Source organism: Cryptotermes secundus, unplaced genomic scaffold (genome assembly GCF_002891405.2).
Source record: "Cryptotermes secundus unplaced genomic scaffold, Csec_1.0 scaffold304, whole genome shotgun sequence".
Classification (NCBI taxonomy): domain Eukaryota; kingdom Metazoa; phylum Arthropoda; class Insecta; order Blattodea; family Kalotermitidae; genus Cryptotermes; species Cryptotermes secundus.
In genome coordinates, this window is record NW_019721521.1 from 394773 (window position 1) to 416092 (window position 21320).

The 21320-nt window shown below is 39.3% G+C and overlaps 1 protein-coding gene across 7 annotated transcripts in view; it reads right to left on the minus strand.

Moving 5' to 3' along the window:
- The window catches only part of LOC111875435 (protein grainyhead), a 515137-nt gene that overhangs the window by 46366 nt on the left and 447451 nt on the right, over nucleotides 1-21320 (minus strand). For all 7 annotated transcript variants that reach the window (XM_023871677.2, XM_023871678.2, XM_023871681.2 and 4 more), the window contains 2 exons: nucleotides 19936-19992; nucleotides 10677-10775 (listed from right to left, as the gene is read on the minus strand). In XM_023871677.2, coding sequence (XP_023727445.1) covers nucleotides 10677-10775; nucleotides 19936-19992 — 156 coding nt within the window. The remainder of the gene's footprint in view (nucleotides 1-10676; nucleotides 10776-19935; nucleotides 19993-21320) is intronic.

Sequence of the window (21320 nt, forward strand, 5' to 3'; positions counted from 1 at the left end):
GACCGGCAGTGTATAAGAATAATATATAAGAATTCAGTTCGTACCTCACAGGAAACAGATCCGAACCCACGATCCCGGCTTCCGAGCGAGCGAAGACAGTACGTGCCTTAGACCGCTCGGCTACTGTGACCGGCAGTGTATAAGAATAATATATAAGAATTCAGTTCGTACCTCACAGGAACCAGATCCGAACCCACGATCCCAGCTTCCAAGCGAGCGAAGACAGTACATGCCTTAGACCGCTCGGCTACCGTGACCGGCTATATCGGCAGTTTACGTAACTGTATTAAACCTACATATATAGACACAGTTAAAGTTTCTGTAATGTTTAGTGTGATGTATATATACCTTCACCTCGCTGAGTCCACATTCGAAGATTGTCAACATTTGGAACAGGAAAGGAACACTGGCAGCGAATCCTTCAGAATCTGTAGATAAATTGTCACATGTATGGTGGGTGCGTGACTTATAAGACGGGTTCTGGATTAGACTGTTGGATTCATTGACATCTTATATACACACACACACACACAACTCGGAACTATAGGCAATACACTGCTATCGTTAATCTACACACTTCACAGTTCACCGTTACACACAGTCTTCTCTAGTCGTATCCTGGCAACGGATTTATAAGAATCTCACTGTCACTTCAAATCATATACGACATCTTCACATCAAAGTCTAATTCGTTTCTTGTCATTTATTCTCAATCACCTTCGACTGCCATGTCCAGAACCCGACCCAATTCTCGACAACTCTCGAAAATGAACTCTTCTTCAAGTGAACTCTATAAACTTCTGAAAAAAAAAATACTGGCTGATATCTTGGAAATGTTCTTTATTTAACGCCGGAGCGGGTCCCACGGAAAACACTGTGTTATATTGTCCCGTGTTGTTTTGGGCGTGTTTACTGAACCGTTGCCTAGTAATAGACGTCCTATTGTTGCGAGCATTGGCTTCCGCGGGAATGCGTTTACCGAGTCGTTGCCTAGCAATGGGTCTATACGTCACAGTATTCTACGAACCAGAGTACGTCATAACTTGTGTAGCCAACCTTGCGAAAGAGTCGTGTATGAAATTTCCCATTGACGTACGAACGCCGTTAACTATGTTGAAAATAAAATCTAATGGTTTTCTAATGATGACGTAATGGTTACGCCACTAACTGACGAAGGCGCCCTTGTTTTCGCCGTATAGGATTATCATCACTGAAATCCAGAAATACTGTGGGCTGCAGTTAGTCGAACCGGGAAAGGCTGGAACTTAAGTTCATACTTTAATATTTGAGCAGAGAATAAGGACATACACTACACTGAAAGATTTTAAGCAGTTCTGACCCAGTACCGAAGTAATAAATGTTCTATTTCCTTAAACAGAACACTCCGTGCCCCGCAAACACTAAGAAAGGGCCTCCGATTATTCACTAGTTATAATTTTGTTTAAATGGATTAGAATTCATTTTGGTACTCGCTTTACAGGCCTGTCACAGTAGTGTAAGGCATGCACCGTCTTCGCTCGCTCGGAAGCCGGGATCTTGGGTTCGGATCTGTTTCCTGTGAGGTACGAACTGAATTCTTATATATTATTCTTATACACTGCCGGTCACAGCAGCCGAGCGGTCTAAGGCATGCACTGTCTTCGCTCGCTCGGAAGCCGGGATCGCTGGGATCGTGGTTTCGAATCCCACTCAAAGCATGAATGCTTGGTGTGTGTGTGCGCGCGAGCGTTTTTCTGTGTTTGTGTTGTCCTGTGTTTAGGTAGAGGCCTTGCGACGAGCTGATCACCCGCCCAAGGAGTCCTACCGCCTGTAAAATGATCATGAAACTGAGAAATCAGCCCTATGCTCCACAGTGGGAGCGAAGAGGAGAGAAAAAAAAACAATTCGCCTTACAAATATAAGTTTTTTAAAACCGAAAAGGGGAATTGAAGAACTTACTTGATGAACCTAAAAGTGTAACTGATAAATAAAGTTTTTTAACTTCTTTGGCGAGCAGTTCAAATCTCTGAAATGTTGTTTGGCACTAGATTAATTACTGAATACCTACAGATATCGGTGCTAAGAGGCATGTTCATAAGCCGCCTGTTTTATTCCGTTGCGGCGTGTATTCCTATGCTGTTATATTGCAAGACGTATTGAGGTACAATTTGCGTGCCCCTCCATATGTGACCTAAAATTTTCATGTGGAAACAGACCAAGCAGCGCAGTGCATATACGTACATGCTGTAAATAAAAGTCATTTTCGTAATGTTATTCTTATATTGCGCGTTAAATGTTGTCCTTTTAAACTTAGGTGACCTCAAATCAAGGTCTCTAGGTCAAGTGTCTGCATCTATAATACTAAGATGTATGGAAAAAACTAAAGGTTTTAAAGACTGGAGGCATGCTTTATAATGCCGGTCTATTAATTAAACAAAGTAACTTGGACGATTATTTTTGTTACGTGCAGGTCTACTTATCGCTTAAGGGCCTAGACGAACTCACACATAATCCAGCACACAGGGTCATGCGAGTATATTCGTAACTAAGCAGGCAAAAAGAATAATTTGTTTCCTAGCTTCCTGCTGTGCTCAACTGAGAAAATTATGTACTCATTTCTGTTGACAAGAGCATTTAATACTCAGTACTTTACTTCCGTATTAATATACATGTATATACATTTCCCAGGAATTTTCTATCTCTCAAAGATGACGCATTTTCACACATTCGCTTCAAAATATTCAGTCATGTTAGTTAATAACTTATATTCGCCAAGATTCTTGAGCTATCGAATGATAATTATTCTGATTATCACGTGAAAATTTGGGGAAATTGTAACAACAAAAATTTACATGATATGAAAAGAGTCTCTATATTTTTTTTTTTGCTGACGAATTAACCTCACAAAATATTTACTGTTTCTCTCTCTGTGTATTGTTACTGTGGTTTTTGTGGATTTTGCATTGATGTGTTTCAATGAGAGGCTGAGGTCCAAATTGGAAAATATCGAAATCAGTCTTTAAAAATACAGGATACAAGATATGGACTGGATTCAGCTGGCTGAGGATTAGAATGGGCGGCAGGCTCTTTTGAATACTGTAAATAACATTCAAATTTTTATAAAAGGAAATACTTTCATCACCAGCTAAGCGACAATTAGCTTTTCAGAAGGAAAGAGTTTACATAAAATTAATAATATGTCCTGTGGGTAGCAGAATGTAGCTTATTTCCAGGCACAAATAGTCAGTATGGAGACAGGTCTATTCGAGTGTATTCAGACATTGCCCTGGTTAGATGGAATAGCTCACCAGAATTTATGCTAAGGATTTAATGCACAAAGAATAAATTTTACTCAGATGAACCAGGGCCTGCGACTTGTGCTCTTCGCAGATCCAGATGAAACGATTTGTGTTATAATGCGTCGTGGAATATTCTTTCTAAAATCATTCTAGAAAATAAAACCTTTTCCCCGCCTGAACAAGAAGGATCACCACTTCATATCAAATTATAAAAAAAATCGTTACTTAATCGAAAATTTTCGATGTAAGATACCCATACAACCATCAATTTCATGTATCATAATTGTTGATTCTGATATAATGCATGAGTAAGGTAGGCCGAACACCGGCATGCGTCAAGACATGTAACAGTCAAGACACGATGTCTGCGACATGACGCATAGAAAGGAGCACAGTTGAAACGAATGAGATTACGAAAACCGCCGCGCACCGGTCTGAGTCATGATGCTGACGTCAGCTTCATGCTGACAACTCACGAATGAAGCAAGACTGCGTCTTTTGTCCCGTGTCTTGAGGCTTGTCTTGACGCAGTTGGTGTGCGGCCGCCCTAAGTAAGTGAATTCCGTGAATGAGTACACGGACGAGACACCTTAATCTGCGTACTTGATATTGTGCACCGGAAGTACATATATCTCATTTTATGTTAAAAATTACCACGAAAGGTTATTCATAGACAACTTGAACACAGATCTGCATAGGAAATCATTAAGTGTCATAAATACATGCAAAGTAATTCATCAAGCATAGCTACTAGAAACGGCGTGAGGTGAAAATAATTGCACACACGTAATATTTTGGAACGTATAACCCAAATACATCAGGAGCCGAGATAGCGCAGTCGGTATAGCGACTGGCTACGGGCTGGAGGATGGAGGAGTAGGAGTTCGAGTCCCGGTAGGGTCAAGAATTTTCTCTTCTCCACGTCGTCCAGACCGGCTCTGGGGTCCACCCAACCTCCTATCCAATGGGTACCGGGGGTTCTTACCCCGGGGGTAAAGCTGCCAGGGCGTGAAGCTGGCCACTCACCTCAAATTAGTGCCGAGGTCAAGGAAACATGGATCTATACACCCATTCCTCCATACGCCTCCAAGGCGTAGTGCTTAAGTAGTTAAGCACAGGGACAACTTTACTTTTTTTACATTTTATGCCCCAAATACATCAGAATATATACTCCTATATTTAGATAATTTCATCATTCTTTAAGAATAAATATTAAAATGAAATAAAGGAATAAATCCCATTAAAACTTAATGGACGAATGCTGTTAAGAAACTGCTGTCAGTCCGGTACAAACATCTGATACTTTGAGTATATGCCCTAAGCAACCCGACACAAGTCTCTTTCTGTTGAAGCCATTTCCAAACCTTGTCGCTCAATGGCTCTCTGCTTCTGACAGTAATGGCTCTATTCGGCCATTCCCTTCACTGATTGGGACTCTTCCTCTTTCATTTTTCTGAGCTGATTATCTATCGACCCTCTCAGTATCGAGACTCTCTATTGTTTTTGTGGCAAACAAAATGTCAAACGTTACAAATAAACATAAGCAAATTTATTTGTACGCAGACCCTACAGAGGGAGCTCTTTACTCCATGTTTTCAACACATTAAAATGCACTATGCACACGAGGTGTTTAACAGAAAATAAACCAGTTCTACTAGAAATAATATTGCTATACAACCGTTAACACAACGAATCGTAAAAATTAACCAACGTTATTCGTTTTGTTACGTACATTTGCTACCTGTTTTGATCCAGCTGGATCATCATGTTCGTTATTGAATTATATTTGTAGTGTGAATTTAATTATAATACATGGTTAGTTATATATTGGATAATAAAAGAAGTAAAGCTATCCCTGTACCAGGCCGTGAAGGCCCATAGGGCTGTGAGACGTTGAAGATCCCACATTATCTAGACAATCGGCTCAAAAATGGCAGTGAAGGTGTCAGCCTTACGCGCCGGCCGCGTAAATTATTTAATTAATTCCTGGTACTCATTTATGTTAGGGGTTGAGTAAATCCCAGGGCCTAGTGCGGCTGGAAGGATTAAAGAGCTCCCTCTGTAGGGTCTGCGTACAAATAAATTTGCTTATGTTTATTTGTAACGTTTGACATTTTGTTTGCCACAAAAACAATAGAGAGTCTCGATACTGAGAGGGTCGATAGATAATCAGCTCAGAAAAATGAAAGAGGAAGAGTCCCAATCNTTTAATTCATAGTGTTTAAGCATGCGCAACTTCGTCTCTGATAAAGTATTTGTTATTCCTAACTTGTCGGCAACGTTTGATGTGTTTCATTGTTACGAGACCCATACATTTTGTTCGGCCGACTGAACAAAATTGTGTAGTCTTTGAATGAGGGTACGGGAAAAGAAGACAATCTCTATCGGTGTCAGGGTGAGGTGACAAGGTGCTCCGTCCGTCCGTATAGTACAGCAACAGACAGCCGACATGACCTGTCCATTACCGCCCGTCTCCCTCGAAGCAGTTCTACATACGTACAGGTACACTCACTCTAATACAAAATGGAGCACTGCAGCGGAACAAGAAACCTGACATAAAGCATGTGAGAATTTACACTTCGAGAGAGTCTGACGCTCTGGGATATAACATTATGTTCTCCTTTGAAAGTTAATTGATGTTTCGGACGCACTCGTCGCAACAGAACGGCAAGTCGTTGGTTTCTGCCTGCTTTATGCTGGTTTCTTGCTTGGCGTACTGTTTAAAGCTGAAGAGGGAGCCGGCATGTTGCTCCGAAAGACAGTTGACTTCTAAATGATTACACCGCGTTATAAGCCCCCTCCAAAAAAGAACTCATTTTCACCGCTTTGAGAATATCAAATCCTCCAATCTATATTTCATTTCTGCATCATAGGCTGTATGCATCCGTAACATAACACAGCACGCATGACCGCGCGTGCGAGGCTAGCTACTCCATCTGGTGAATGCTGAGAGAACCCGGACTTCACCAAGAATATCCCGTATCGATTCAGGTCGCTTGAGAACTGCCTTACTTAAACAACTTCATCAAATTGTATATAAAGAATCCTGTGGTTCTTGATCGAGATTTAAGGTTAAATAATATCTAAAAGCAGAGTACGTCCATCTTATAGTATGTAAATCGGCCATGGCTTGCATCCGACTAAATCGGCAATTTTGTCACAAATTATAGGGATGCATCCGTGCAAATTTCTGGCCACTAAGCAACACACTCTCCTCCTCATGATCAGTCTTCAAAGCAATCCATTTTGTGAAATATATATATATATATATATATATATATATATAAGCCGGAATAGCGCAGTCAGTATAGCGACAAGCTGCGGGATGGACGACAGAGGGGTCGGAGTTCAAGTCCCGGTAGGTTCAAAATTTTTCTCTTCTCTACGTCGTCCAGACCGACTCTGGGATCCACCCAGCCTCCTATCCCATGGGTGCAGGGTGACATTTCCCCCGGGGTAAATCGGCCTGAGCGTGAAGCTGACCATCCATCTCCAGCTAGTTCCGACGTCAAGAAATGTGGATATACATCCACTCTACTATGGCGTAGTGCTTAATTGGTTAAACACGGGGACAATTTTATATATTGCCTATAGAAATATTTGAAAATTTCGACACCTTAAAATATAAATTTTCTAATCTATTTTTGAGTGAATTGTTATTGTGTTTAATTTAATATTGTTGCAGTGACAGGAGGCTGAAAGTTATTTTGCATCTTGATTAATGGGGTAGTCGATCACTGGGCTCGTAGTTTTTTAGTCCCGCTCAAGGTATGCATTTATGTTGCCCTGTGTAGGTAGCGATCTTAAAGCGCAAGAAACATCCCCCCCCCCCATCCAAGAAGTAGTGCTATCAACTCTTTGTAAAGCTTCATAGTTTCCAGGAAAATTTTGAACTGGGCCCGAGGGCCTAAACCATCGAAGGAAGAAGAAGAAGAAGATTTATGGATTGTAGAAAAATAAAGTGACACTTCATTAAAGTCTTAACCATGGTTACTTCAGAATCAGGAAGGATCCAAGTTAGAACTACATCAAAATTTGACAACATGACTCATCTTATCCGAATGCTGAAATAATAATTTACACTAGGTTCACAATAACACACACTTAGTGCTATTTTTTTTATCAAATCTCAAAATGACTATCATGATATTTTCTCAAGAATGTACCCTATTTTTTATTGTTAACACAAACATCACGTGTAACACATCCAATATTAAAGAAAACTACATCAATTTTGGAAATTTAATAAAGAAAAATAAAAATTACCTAAATACTTCTTCCTGCCATCTACAAACATGTACAATATTTAATACTTATCTTCCAGTTAGCTGGAGATTTGAGTCGAAAATAATTAACATTGCTGAATTTTTAAATTAAAATTTTTAATTTTATACCAAAACAAGGTCGTTTTAAGGCTAACAGATGATTTTATAAATTAGTTTATAATTATATATTCGTCGATGCTTAATCCAGACACAAGTCATCCCACAGAATTTCAGAAAGAAGCTTTTCATCACTGATACAAGATGTTGAAATTCCGTGTACTCGTAACTATGTCACCTTCACTTCAGTGATTGTCCCATTTTATTACACAGATGACTATATACATCCATCTACATCCTATGCTCGTATACTTTATTTTGATCAAACATTTTCTTTCTTCTTTCACTTAGCTTGAAAGCTTTTTGTTCGGTATCTTCACCTTTCCCGTCTTCCTAATATTATGAGCCTATTACTTTGGATGTCTTCGTATGTGAGTGAGTTTAAAAGCTGAGCCTGCAATCGGGCAGGTTGGAAATATGATTGAGTAATGATATAAAAAGCAGCATCTTACGGCTTTATAGCCTTGTTAAAATCAAGTAGCCTTTTTTAAAACTAGTTCAGATATTAAAAAAGAAATAAAACATTTCCCTACAATAATTGTGTTACCAATTGTTATAAAACAGTGTTACTAATGGCATATATAATTATGATAATGGCCATGATAAAGAATGTAGATCTAATAGAAAATTGAAGTAATTAATATTGATAATTAAATAGCACATGTTGTTCATTGTGCATAATTATGTTTTATTACGCATCTATATTCCCAAAATCATCTAGAATATTTTTATATCATATTGGGGATATCAGTTAACCTAAATAATTGTGATGTCTTATTTTATTTTGAAATAACACAAATTTCCTCGGTGTCTATAATAATTTTGGTCCGTACAATATATGTTTCTGAGTGATAGCCTCTACTCTTCAGATACAAAGGACGTATTAGTTATTATGAACTGGTTTCATAATAAAATCAACATATATTATGAGGAACAAGAAGTTCTGCGAAGAACTAATGGCTAACTTTCTTTGATACGAGACGGACGGCATAGAAAAAGATGCGTCCATCGATTCTTCTATTGTTGCTTGTATATTCGTTGCCGCTGTAAAGTTTTTACCTAACCGTTGCCTAGTAAATATAGGGGATACACACATACACAAACATTAATGGGAGATGTTTATGAATTACGCCGTTAAGATGGGCTCAGGTGCCATGACACACCTATCAAGTTTCATAAAGATTAGTTCAGGTATTGAAAAATTAACATGAGTGGATTCACAGACAACCAGCATTATGATGTCAAAAGCCTACTTTAATTCTTTGTCAGAATAAGAAAAGTAGGCTAGAAACTTATAACCTTGTATAGTCCAGGAAGTCAAGACCAAGTCATCAAATTCCAATATGACTGCCGCAGTGGACTGTATTACGAAAATATATTTTGCCTAATTGTCAACTCTGTTGGTAGCATTCCCATGTTGCAAGCGAATACTCCAAACGAAGGCGTCAGATGCAAGATGTCTCTAGGGACAATGCACTGCTTGGAGGAGTTGACGGGACATGTTGCCTCTCGTCATATTATGCCAGCCATCTAAGCCGGACACCAAGAAATGTAAGCATGGCCAGTAATTTGTCAATAGAAGTTCCTGCACATTCACGCCGAACACTAACTATATGAGACAACTTTATACCTCGCGTTTCCTGCACTAGATACACGTAATACTAACTGCCCACGACTGAGGTTAGAGTGGCCGGAAGATGGAAGAAACGTTGAAGGTGCAGAAAACGCTGTCGATTTCAAAGTTGTGTGTCATTGTAAAGCGTGAAATTAAAGTCACTCATTGAGGTATAAGGCTTTGTGGCTTCAGAGCCTGTGTGATTGTGAGGCATGAAATTGAACGTACATCACCGGAGTACAGGCATATGTGGACATAAGAGGAATGCTCCTACCTCCGTGTATGTTTGGAACCAAACTTATTTAGTCCGTAGTCACCTATTAATGTTGTGCAGCATTCAGTATTTTGTGTTGGCAAATTTGTCCGTACTTAACTAAATAATACGCCATGAATATGTATAGGGGAATGGATGTATGGATCCACGTATTCTTGACCTCGGCACTAGTCGCAGGTGAGTGGTCAGATTCACGCCCCGGCCGCTAACCGGTCTAGACGACGTGGAGACGTGGAACATCTCTACCCGCCGTGACTTAAACTGCAAGCTCTCGACAGTCCAATCCCTAGCGAATTACTATACCGACTGCACTATCCCAGTCACAGTATTTCGTATTGGATCTAGTGGTCAGAGATCCTGGTTACAGATCCAGAGGTCCCGGGTTCGATTCCCGGCTCTACCAGATTTTGTGACAAGTAGTGGGTCTGGAACGGGGTACACTCAACCTCGTGAAGATAATTGAGGAACTACTTCAAGGAAATAATGACTCCGGCCTAGAAAACCGAAATTAACGGCCGTGGGGATCCGTTGTGCCGACCACGCGACACCCTCTACCCGCTAAAGTTGGCGCTAAATTCACCGACAAGCGGCGGTTGCTCGGTCGGTATAGTTCGCTTGTGGACTCAAGCCACGGAGTTTGTTTTAATAATTTATCAAATATTGTGCAATCATAACTCGAAACAATACATTCTGAAAACGTCTTTCAATGGCATTTACCCTCATAAACTAAGTTTTGTAAATTTTAGAATAATTTTGGTTTGTCGTAATCTAGAAAGCGAAATAATATATTCAACTACAAAATATGTTAATGGTTAGTACTATAATCGCTCATGTTTCGTATTTCCCGTTTCGGAGCACAGAGTTCTCTACTAGTTCAAAATCAAAGAGCAGCATGACATCATAAAGTGGTAACATACTTACTTCCCAACGGAGAGATTTACACTATACCAGAGTAGAATATCTTGATAGATTAGAACGCAACATTAATATCCTTAAATATTAACCTCTTTAATTCTATAATTTAACGCTGTAAAATATAAAACAATTAAATGAATTCAGCTATTGCATTGTTCAAATTTAAAGCACCCCTTCCTTTTTTAAAGCAGTAAAATTATAATTCTTCTTACCTTGTCGCAGAACACTTTGATCTGGCAGTATCCTCTGTGAAAGATGGCACTATCTCTCGGGTCCTCGTACGTGTCTATCTGAAGGTGAAGGGGCAAACCCTGGGGACAAAGAAAATGACAAAAATTCAGCTATACGAAGTCTATGTAGCTGTGAGAGAACATAATTCGGTTCCATTAGAGCGGAAGATACATTAACTTAACAGGCTACGCTAAGACTTCTTCTTCCTAATGTCCCTCAACTCCTTTCTTTATAATCCAGTCGGTAACAAAGATAGAAGCGAAGGTAGTTTGCTTTAATTAGTACTGAAAATTATAAATAAAATGACTCCAATTAGTGAATGCCACACATGCCCTGAATAAGAATATTTGTATGATAACGAAAATATGTAATAAAACTTTTAAAACAATTTCTAGTTCTTTCTGTGAACTAATTAAAAATAGATATTTAAATGTTCTGCTGTAATATACGTGGTGGTATCAAAAAGTTCCCGAAATTTGAATTTTGCGTGCGAATGGTTATGAGTACATCGAAACGCCGCTAGATATCTCCCACACACCCTTCTTGAATCAACGTGGCAAGGGGCGTCGAGTTGAGTGATTGGGTTTATTGTTGGTGAACGTATATCCATTATCGTGTTTCCGTGAGTTAGCGGTTTTGCGATGCCTGACCTGAGAGAGCAGCGTGTCTGTATTAAGTTTTTCTTTAAACTTGGGAAAACCGCTGCATAAACGCACCAAATGTTGAAGCAAGTTTTGGTGACAACAGTTTAGGCCAGACACAAAATTACAACAGGTATATACGTTTCAAAAATAGCCGAACATCGACTGACGTATAAGCCCATCACACTAGCCGCGTGGTCTAAGACATGAACTACATTCGCTCCCTCGGGCGCTGGGGTCGTGGGTTTGAATCCCACTTAAGGCTTGGAGGTTTTGTGTAAGTATGCGTTTATTCTCTTTTGTTGTCTTGTGTTTAGGTAGAGGCCTTGCGACGAGCTGATCACCCGTCCAAGGAGTCCTACCGTCTGTGAAAAATGATTACGGAACTGAATAAGAGGACAGGGCCCTGAATGGGCTGGAAGAGCCATTGAAAAAAGAAACATAATTATAATTCCTTGTAAGGTGTAGTAAAAGACGTGATATTTTCACGGCGATTATTATGAATATTGTGTGATCCTGTAGTTGTGAGGAAAATCTGAACTGTTAACAGATATGATTGTATTCTCTGAAAAAAAAAAATGCTGTAAATTTAAGCAACCGAGGGATTTAAGAAGCCCACATGGAACAGATTTCGAACATGTGAAGGAAATGTTTTTTCCCCTTTTTATTGATTGAAATAACTTACACTTTGCTGAGTAACAGCTGAAGAGCACATATTTTAAATTATGTCTATACAAAGAATTAGAGAAGCCGGGATAAGGTAGTTGATATAGCAACTGGCTACAGGCTGGACGACTGAGTCGGACTTCGAGTTCCTGTAAGGTCAAGAATTCTATCTTCTCCATATCGTCCAGATCCGCTCTGGGGTCCACCCAACCTCCTATCCAATGGGCACCGGGGGCTCTTTCCTCGGGGGTAAATCGGGAGTAAAACTCACCTCCAGCTAGTGCCGAGGTCATGAAAATATGGATCTGTACATCCACTCCCCCATAAGCCTTCATGGCGTAGTGTTTAATTAGTTAAGCATAGGGGCAACTTTACATTTACAAAGTATTATTATTATTATCAATGGTAAAATAAGAGTAGTTATGAATGTGGGGTATCCAAGACAAATAAGCTAACGACGTATAAGTGAGTATTTAACTTGATACGTATTTCCACAATTATATAAAAATAAATACTGAAATTCGTGAGAGCCATAAGAATCTGGGTGCAGAGATTATCGCGGATAGAAAAGGCTGTCGGTTGAAGAGAGAGAGCTGAAGGTACCGTAGAACTAGAACAAGAATGGCAAGGCGAGACTGCAAGGGATGTTTTGAGGCCAGTACAGGCAACAAGTTGCCTAATCCCTGAAGCTAAGATGATGATTCAAAAGCAAATGCAATATGAGACACAGACTATTCTTCTGTGCTTTCTATTCACAATAATTTAAAAATTCCCTTTCCAATTATTACGTTAGGAGATATCGTTTTCTCTTGAAATCAATAGCTACATAACTATGTTACTGCTGGACATTTCCATGGAATGAAAGGCTCTGAGTTCTGCTTTAAGATCCGTATTAGTACTAATGTCTACAGTTCTAGGCTCTCAAGCGAGATAGCTAATTTACACCGTGAAATTTATGCCCCCCTTTCAAAAAGTAAATACTACGTGGGGGAAGAAATAACATATATCAGTTCTCAGTCAGCAGTTAAGAAGGTTTTTAAAAAGATGAAATAAAAAGTTGGATGAGAGAATAAACAAATCGAATATATCTGCTACCAAGAGATTAACATAGGGAAGAATTTTAATGTTACGACATATTAATAAGTTAAATCATTTCCTTTTCTCTTCACTTACGTAGCTTAGTAAAAGTGTGAGAAATACATGACGTCATTACATATGAGCAGTGAGAAAATCTATTTAAGCAGGTTTACCGCACAGCCCACGTTTCTTTGTCTCGAAGTTTTTCCTTTTGTCTGCATACTGTAGACATATACGCGTTATACCAACTCTAAGGCCGCGCCATAGCTCAAGCGGTTAGTCGCTGGCTTTCCACCGCGTTGGCCCGATCCCGGGTCTGGTCAAGTGGGATTTGTGGTTGACAAAGTAGCGCTGGGGCAGGTTTCCTCCGAGTACTTCGGTTTCCCCTGCCAATCTTCATTCCACCAAATTCTCCATCATCATCACCTGGGGCACGCACAATAGGCCAATCAGTGGGCGCCGTGCCGCGTAGACCCAGTTGGACTACACCCCCCACTAAGCGAAAAAATATACCAACTTTAATTGTACGGAAATGCGTGATTTGAAACAACTACGCAGGTGTATGTCCATGTTCTTGTGCCGACTGACGACGCATGGCTCCTAGAATGCAAAATGTAACCGGGGACGAGAAGGAAAATGTCCGATAAGGATATGAGTGTTGTTTGGTGGAACTGAAAATATAAGCTTGACTGACATGTCAGGCATACTTTTCCTGAACATAAATTCCGCAGAGAGTAACACTCAATTAAATGTAATTATATATTACCTTTTATTAAAAATATTGTGCAGTAAGGAATTACTTTAAAATCAGTATAATTATAAAACAAGAATTTATGGGACGAACTGGTCGCCATTTTTCTTTGATATGACATGGACCGCATAAAAAACGACGGCTTCATCAATTCTTCTTTGCCGCAGGAATTTCTTTGGGGAGTTGTTACCTAGCAACCATAGGGGGTACACAGACCCGCATGTCCAACAATTCTTCTATTGTTGAATGTATTCGTTGACGCGGGAACATGTTTAACTAGCCGTTGCCTAGCATCGATTGGAAGGATACACACACAGACACAGTCTGAAGGAATGGATTTATGAAGTACACCGTTGAGATGGGTACAGATGCCATGATATACATAATAAGTTTCATAAAGATTGGTTCAGCCATTCAAAAGTTAACGAGAGTGGGAGATTCACAGACACACACACACAGCATGGAGATCGCATCGCCTACTTATATTTTTATCAAACTAAAGAAAGTAGGCTAAAAATAAGACCCATTTTGTCGCATTTTAATCCGAAAGGTAATCTAAAAAAGAAAAATATACCGAAGAAGATCAGATCCAAATTCAGAACAAGACTGGGGTCATCACTAAAATATATAGTATAGCTTAAACATCTGCCACGGTAATTTTTAAAAGTATAAACCTTAAGAAAATAACATTTACTTTCAAATTTCGCATACAGAGTTCAACTGTTGAAGTTGCCTAAAAACATTCTGAACTAAATCCTCAATAAGATAGATCATGTGACAGATTTTTAAACTATTTTTATGTATATTGCCTTGAATATATACCGGCGTGTATAGCATAAATATATAAGACTAACAATAGATACCACAGCAGCTGCCCTTGTATGACGTGTATCTTAAAGAAGATGGAAAAATAGAATCTTATGGAAAGGAGTGATTTAAACCGTTTTACAGAATCACGTGACAGGACGGAGTTATGATGTATGGAATCTTGAAGAATAGAACAATAGTATTTTTTCTTCCTCCCTATGGCTGTGACGTGGCGACCTTTTCCGTGTAACGTAATAAGAATAGGGACAAAATTTCAAAGCAGCCCACAAGCAGAGGTGAAATTTTCTTGGAAACATAAAACTGTCATCTGATTTGTTCAGGTCTCCGGACTTTAGCACTTGCTGTTATATCAAATTATTTCCATAACGCTTTCAACATTATTAAATTCTTTATTATTTTTGAAAATATATCAGCTGTTAGTTCTTTCAGTCCAATGTTGGTATGAGATTTATCACTGTCAGCAATAATGCAAATAACAAAGACAGATATGTTATATTCGTATACAAATGTCAAAAGATATACGGCCTTTTACAAAGAAAGGATTGTTAAATAATACAAGACTGGGCAAATAAGTTGTTTTAGCGGCATGAAAGCAAGTGACACGTCTATTTCTGGGAAAACGTTTATTATAATTCAGGCATGTACCAGGGATTGTCTTCACACTTTGGCTACTTTTCTTATTATCGTCTGTGTGTACATTCGGAGAAGAGTTGTAAAAGAACAGTTTTAAACGTACGATGTACTCCAACAGAATACAGCTAGTGAGCCAATAGTTTTATGGCAAAAAACTGAATTGATCAATACGCAGGTATTATTCTTACCCAAATTTAATGGATAAATAATTGTATATGCCCGAATTATCTCATTTTTCATGAAGGGGAAAACATATTACGTTGTTCGTACTGATAAAAACACTACATGAAAAGATTTTGTACACTTTACATTCTCCTTAACGCAGTTTCTTACTGAACAGAAGCATCACACGGAGAAACTGAACTATTGTATCATAACTGCGATTCAAGGATAAACAGAAATGTTTTTTCGTCTCTTATCACTCTACATATTTTCACGTTATTATGCAGAAAGAGTCCTTACCATGTAAGAAACACGTTAGATTTTTCTCGATTTTTCGCTGAGGATCCATAAAATGTGGAAACTCAGCGTGTAAAGAACACTTATCCACATCAAACCGCCCGCTTGTTCAACATTAGTATGAGATTAGAACCGAACAGCAACGAAAATATATTCATAAACCTGCAATAGACATACAACTGCCAGTTGAAATCCATCCGCATGCGGTAAAAAGTGAACAATGTTGATATAATACAAATTAGTTAAAGCAAACTATGAGTTTGCTTGCCGGTCACGGTAGCCAAGCGGTCTAAGGCATGCACTGTCTTCGCTCGCTCGGAAGCCGGGATCGTGTGTTCGAATCCCACTCAGGGCATGGATGTTTGTGTGCGTTTTTCTGTGTTTGTCTACAGGTAGAGGCCTTGCGACGAGCTGATCACTCGCCCAAGGTGTCCTACCGTATGTGCAAGATCTAGAAAAACCGAAGTGAACGGAGAAGTTCATGGAGGTAGGCCTAGGCCCACTGGGGCTGTAGTGCCAAGGAAAAAAAAATGAGTTTGCTTAAACAAAAGAACTGAATTTTAACTAGGTTCCAGAAATGAAAACTCTTTAATATCATATATATGTTATACTTCCTGATCGTTTTAATCTATTCCTTTATATCTACCCCTCTATGGCTTTTTCATTACTTATTTTATACTCTTTATTAAAATTCCTTCCTTGAATATTCACCGTCTTTGTCTGGGCAGTAAGTGCAAAAGAGTTTTCCTGTCCTCCATAAAAGCTTACCCTACCTTACTTTATTCCTCTAATAAAAAGTTAAAAAGTCTGTAGAGGAGTGAGCAGGTGCCAGCTCTGTTCCAGCTTCTGCGATGCTGGTAAGAAAAGGATTCTCAATAAGTTTCAAATATTCGTCGTTAACCATGCACCCAGATTCTGTAACAGAACAAGACGAAGACAAACTGTCGGCTCGTATGCCCTCTGTTAGACATTCAGATTCAAATACGTACAATAGAGGTGCGATTTTTGTATTCTTATGTAGCTCCAGCTAATCAACTTTCATTGTATAATAAACACAAGCATGGTTAAACTACACTACATATCATATCAACTTCACAATGGACACGTAAGCTGTGCATTGTGAATATTCGGCATGGCTGCTACCATATTTTTACAAGTAAGTTATTGAGTATCCGCCATTGTTGCGATGGACACTCCTCCATTCAGTTGTGCAAGTGAATTACGACCAAGAATGAATTGAAATAGATGCCTTTCTTCTTTGAATCATAAGAAGACTCATATTTACTTTACTATACCGGCTGCATGTTAGGAGACAGGAACAAACGGAAGTCTCAGATAAAGAATGTAAATGAATTACAAGATGAATCGTCAAATAGACACAGTCGCGCACGCGCATACGCTCCCAAATACTAGCACTTCACACATATAGTTTTGAGAGGCAAGCTACAAGCCCATCTCCAAATACTTCGTTAGGATGATCACAATATCATCAGAGGAGCTGGTGCTTATGTTACAAAGGGCTGAATTCATTTTCAGCATATATTGTAACATGCTATTAACATTTAAGACACATTTTCTATACTATAATAAACATCGTTTTCCATTAAACTTCCACTGTCTTTCAAAATTATCACGTGGCAGGAGTCTATATACTTTGTGTGTGTACAGGTATATGTTGGGTTTATATTTTCCTAACAGATGTTTCGGTGTGAAATATTTGTTAAGTAATGGCATAGACATAATTATGAAAATGTCAAGACTAAAACTCATACAAAAAATACAGGAAGATAGAGAGTAAGTCAGAAAGAAAGGATAAGAAAGAAAGAAAGAAAGTAAGTAAGAAAGAAAGTTGTACGATTCCCATAAGAAATTTTCATCCCATTAATTTTGGGTTTTACTTTCAATTATTCTCAAAAATAATTATGTCAAGTATCTGCATATTCCAGATGAACGACACCGTCGTAATACTAAATGAAATGCTATACTGAAGGTTGTGAATTGAATTTAAAAAAGTGGAAGCTTCATATTCACTTTTAAAACCTTAATTTACAAACACAGTTGATTTTTAGAAATTATGCAATCATCAAACACATTCTACTGAATATGTCATTACTTCGTAATACAATATATATTTTACATCTCAACCCGAATACATTACCTTGTTTGGGCAGTGTAGGCTGCTGTACCACTACCAATAAAAATACGCAATTCCTGAAGCAGGTCATTAAATGAGGCCACTTAGCAGAAAATCGTTTGGGTTGAGAAAATAAGAACAAGAACAAAGACTGAGATCTGTACATTATGTACGTAATAAAAAAACACATAGTAAAATATATGTATGTGGTCATATCGTGGCAAATGACATTCAAACCTCGTCTTATGCTGAAGGAAAAGAAAAACTTTCCTTTCGGGTTAAAGAGTTTCACTTCTTACGAGCGATCGAATTTAATTAGGTGGCATGTTGCTTGCATGATTGCAGGTAACAGATGCGGCGAAGATAAGAAAGTGGAAACTGTGTGGTGAACATTGGGGTGACAGGACAAGCCTTGTGAAATTGGGGGGGGTGGGGGAGCGTTTGTTCCAAACATGGACCATACAAATTATTTTCTAGCAACACACGTAAAAATATGAGTTTCGACAAAGTCCCGCGGTAGATATACGTCACACTTCCGGCAATGTCTTTTCTTGTGCAAAATGTATGCACTGGTAACACAGTTGAGAATTATTGAACCTAATCGCATAGGGAGCCGATCATAATGGCCGTGAGATCTAAGGCACAAACTGTCTTTGCCTGCTCCAAACCTGGGGTCGTTGGTTCAAATCCCACTCAACGAATGGATGTTTGTTTCTGTTTATTCTGTGTTGTGTACGTAGCGGCCTTGCTACGGACTGACCCCCCCCCCCCCAATCAAAAAGTTCTACCGGCTGTCTAAAGATTAAGAAACTGGAGTGAAACGAAGCGTTTCACGGATGTCCTATGCTCCAGGTGGGAGCAACAGGAATGGGAATGAATGAATTGCACAGAGAAAGTTTTCATTGCACTCAACGCCCTTCCAGTTTTTGACCAGTTAGCCGAAGAAACAGTAGTCGCTAAGGTAAATACTCTCATGAAACCGTATGGATTAAATGTCCCACGAAGCTCCATTTCCTTTTAAGATATCCGCAATCCATTAACTAAAATCCTACCTGTTAAATTTAGTAAGATAGTACCTGGAACCTGACACCACATTCGTCTCAATGAACAAGTTCGGCAACGAGCAGCTGCCATTTGATCTTTCATTGGTTTAGTTTCCGTTTTTTTCTGACCTTATCAGGCCTGCAATACCTTCTCCATGACAGTAAATTTAATTTGAATGACACTGAAGACAAAAGGAACTGCCACTGTTATAAAAGTACAAAATCATGTACAATTAGCACAGGACCCTTACAGATTTCATGTGCAACACTACCTCATAAAGCAAGCAAAAAAATTAAACTTAAAGCCAACGTGTTTCTCTTGCGACACTTAAAAACGGAAATTCAAAATATACCTAGTTGGAGAATTGTAGCCCTAACGGTATTTAATGACTTCAATTGCTTTAATTAATAACATATAATTTGAATATGGGGACATGCGGTAGCGTAGTTGGTTGAGGCACTATGCTACAAGCCGAAAAGACGAGGGTTCGATTCCTGATGAGGTCATTGGATTTTTCAATTCACCTAATCCTTCCAGCCGCACTATGGTTCTGGATTCAACCCAGCCTCTAACAGAAATGAGTACCAGGAATCTTCCTGGGAGTAGAGGGAGGCCGGCTCGTAAGCCTGACAACCTTATCGCTACCTGCGAGTCGATTGTCTAGAAATGTGGGAGCCTCAACATCTCGTAGCCCTATGAGCCTCCATGGCATGTTACAGGGATAGTTTTACCTTTTTATTTTCACATAATTTTTATAAACTTTGTAAAAAGGTAAGGTAAAACGTAGAGCTATTTTCTGGCATAAGCTCTTGGGAAGTTCTGAAACCTTCATGCTTCTTTGTTCAAGTGCATGAGATTCGTGGTTTGATACCATAAACAGTAGCGGAAAAGTCTGCGTCAACAATAATGAGTGTTGTTAATTAGGACATCCTCATATAATTATCAAATTAAAAATGTTATAATTATTTTCGTTCCGTGACTTTAGTAGATGCATCTCTTATACTCACTTTGACGCCCTTCTGACTGCTGAAGTCGGTACTGAGGCACTGGACAGCCACATTGATCTGCGAATTGAAAAAGAAATCACATGTTATAACGTCACAGTTGCAACATTATAAACCTGATTAATATCTTGTACGAATACTCAGGTTTGTCTGCATGCTTATTGAAAAGTATATACTGACGCGGCAGCGTAGTTGGTTGAGGGGCTATGCTACAAGCCGGAACGTCGCGGGTTCAAGTCCCGATGAGGTCATTGGATTTTTTTCAGTTGACCTAATCCTTCCAGCCGCACTAGGCCCTGAGGTTTAAGGTTAGGCCACACAGAGCGCTACGTACGCGACGCACGCTACGTACGCTATGTTCGCTATACGAACAGAAAAATATCTCCCTTTATTGCCAATGTTACTGGCCACACAGACTTCCGTACGCTACGTACGCTATGTTCCCTATGTTAGCTGCGTGGCAGAGTGTACACAGCGTACGTAGCGAACATAGCGTAGCGCTCTGTGTGGCCGAACCTTTACTCAGCCTTTAACAGAAACGAGTACCGTTGCCAAGATACGACTAGTGAAGACTGAGAACCCTAGTGCGTGTGTAACGGTGAACTGTGAAGTGTGTAGATCAGCGATAGCGCTGTATTGCCTGTAGTCCCGAGTTGTGTGGATGTACGTGTATAAGGTGCAATAAATCCAATCATCCAAACCAAACCCCGTTTTTAAAGTCACGCTCACCCTCCTATAATGTGACAATACGAAACTTTTTCGTCAATGTTGTTTGTTAAAACATTAGGTTTGTGCTGTCAATTGTTCAAATAACGTGCTTGTGACACTATAATCCTGCAGCATCCTGTTGCACTGTGTAATCTAACTTCGTGTTCCCACCCCGCGCCGGCTCTGCGCAACTTCACACGTCTTCGTCCCTTTATTACATGTTTCGGCTTGACTGGTCATCATCAGGCGTGCAAAATGTCGGTCGGATTGAAGGAACTGCTGCTCTGTTGTCACGTTGTTCTGCTTTACATTTTGATGTGAAATGCTTCTAAAATATTATAAGTTATATAAGACTACCATGTTGTAGTTACGCACGTATCTAGTGTATATCTTTGTTGATGTGTTGGTTTACCTTTTGTGTTATGTGTGGCTATTCTGGGTGTTTCTCTGGAAGCCCACAGACTTAGTTGCCGTAGAAGCCCTTCTATATATATATATATACACACACACACACACACACACGTGAGATTTGTTTCTCTTTTCGCAGCCGTTTTGGATGAACGTGTGCTGGCAAAGTGAATTACATGTTACTGGAGTTAAAGAACTATGCTACCATTATTTTGATATATTCATGGGTGAGAGCGGAATGAACAATATCCTGTAGTACCATTTTTTATTAT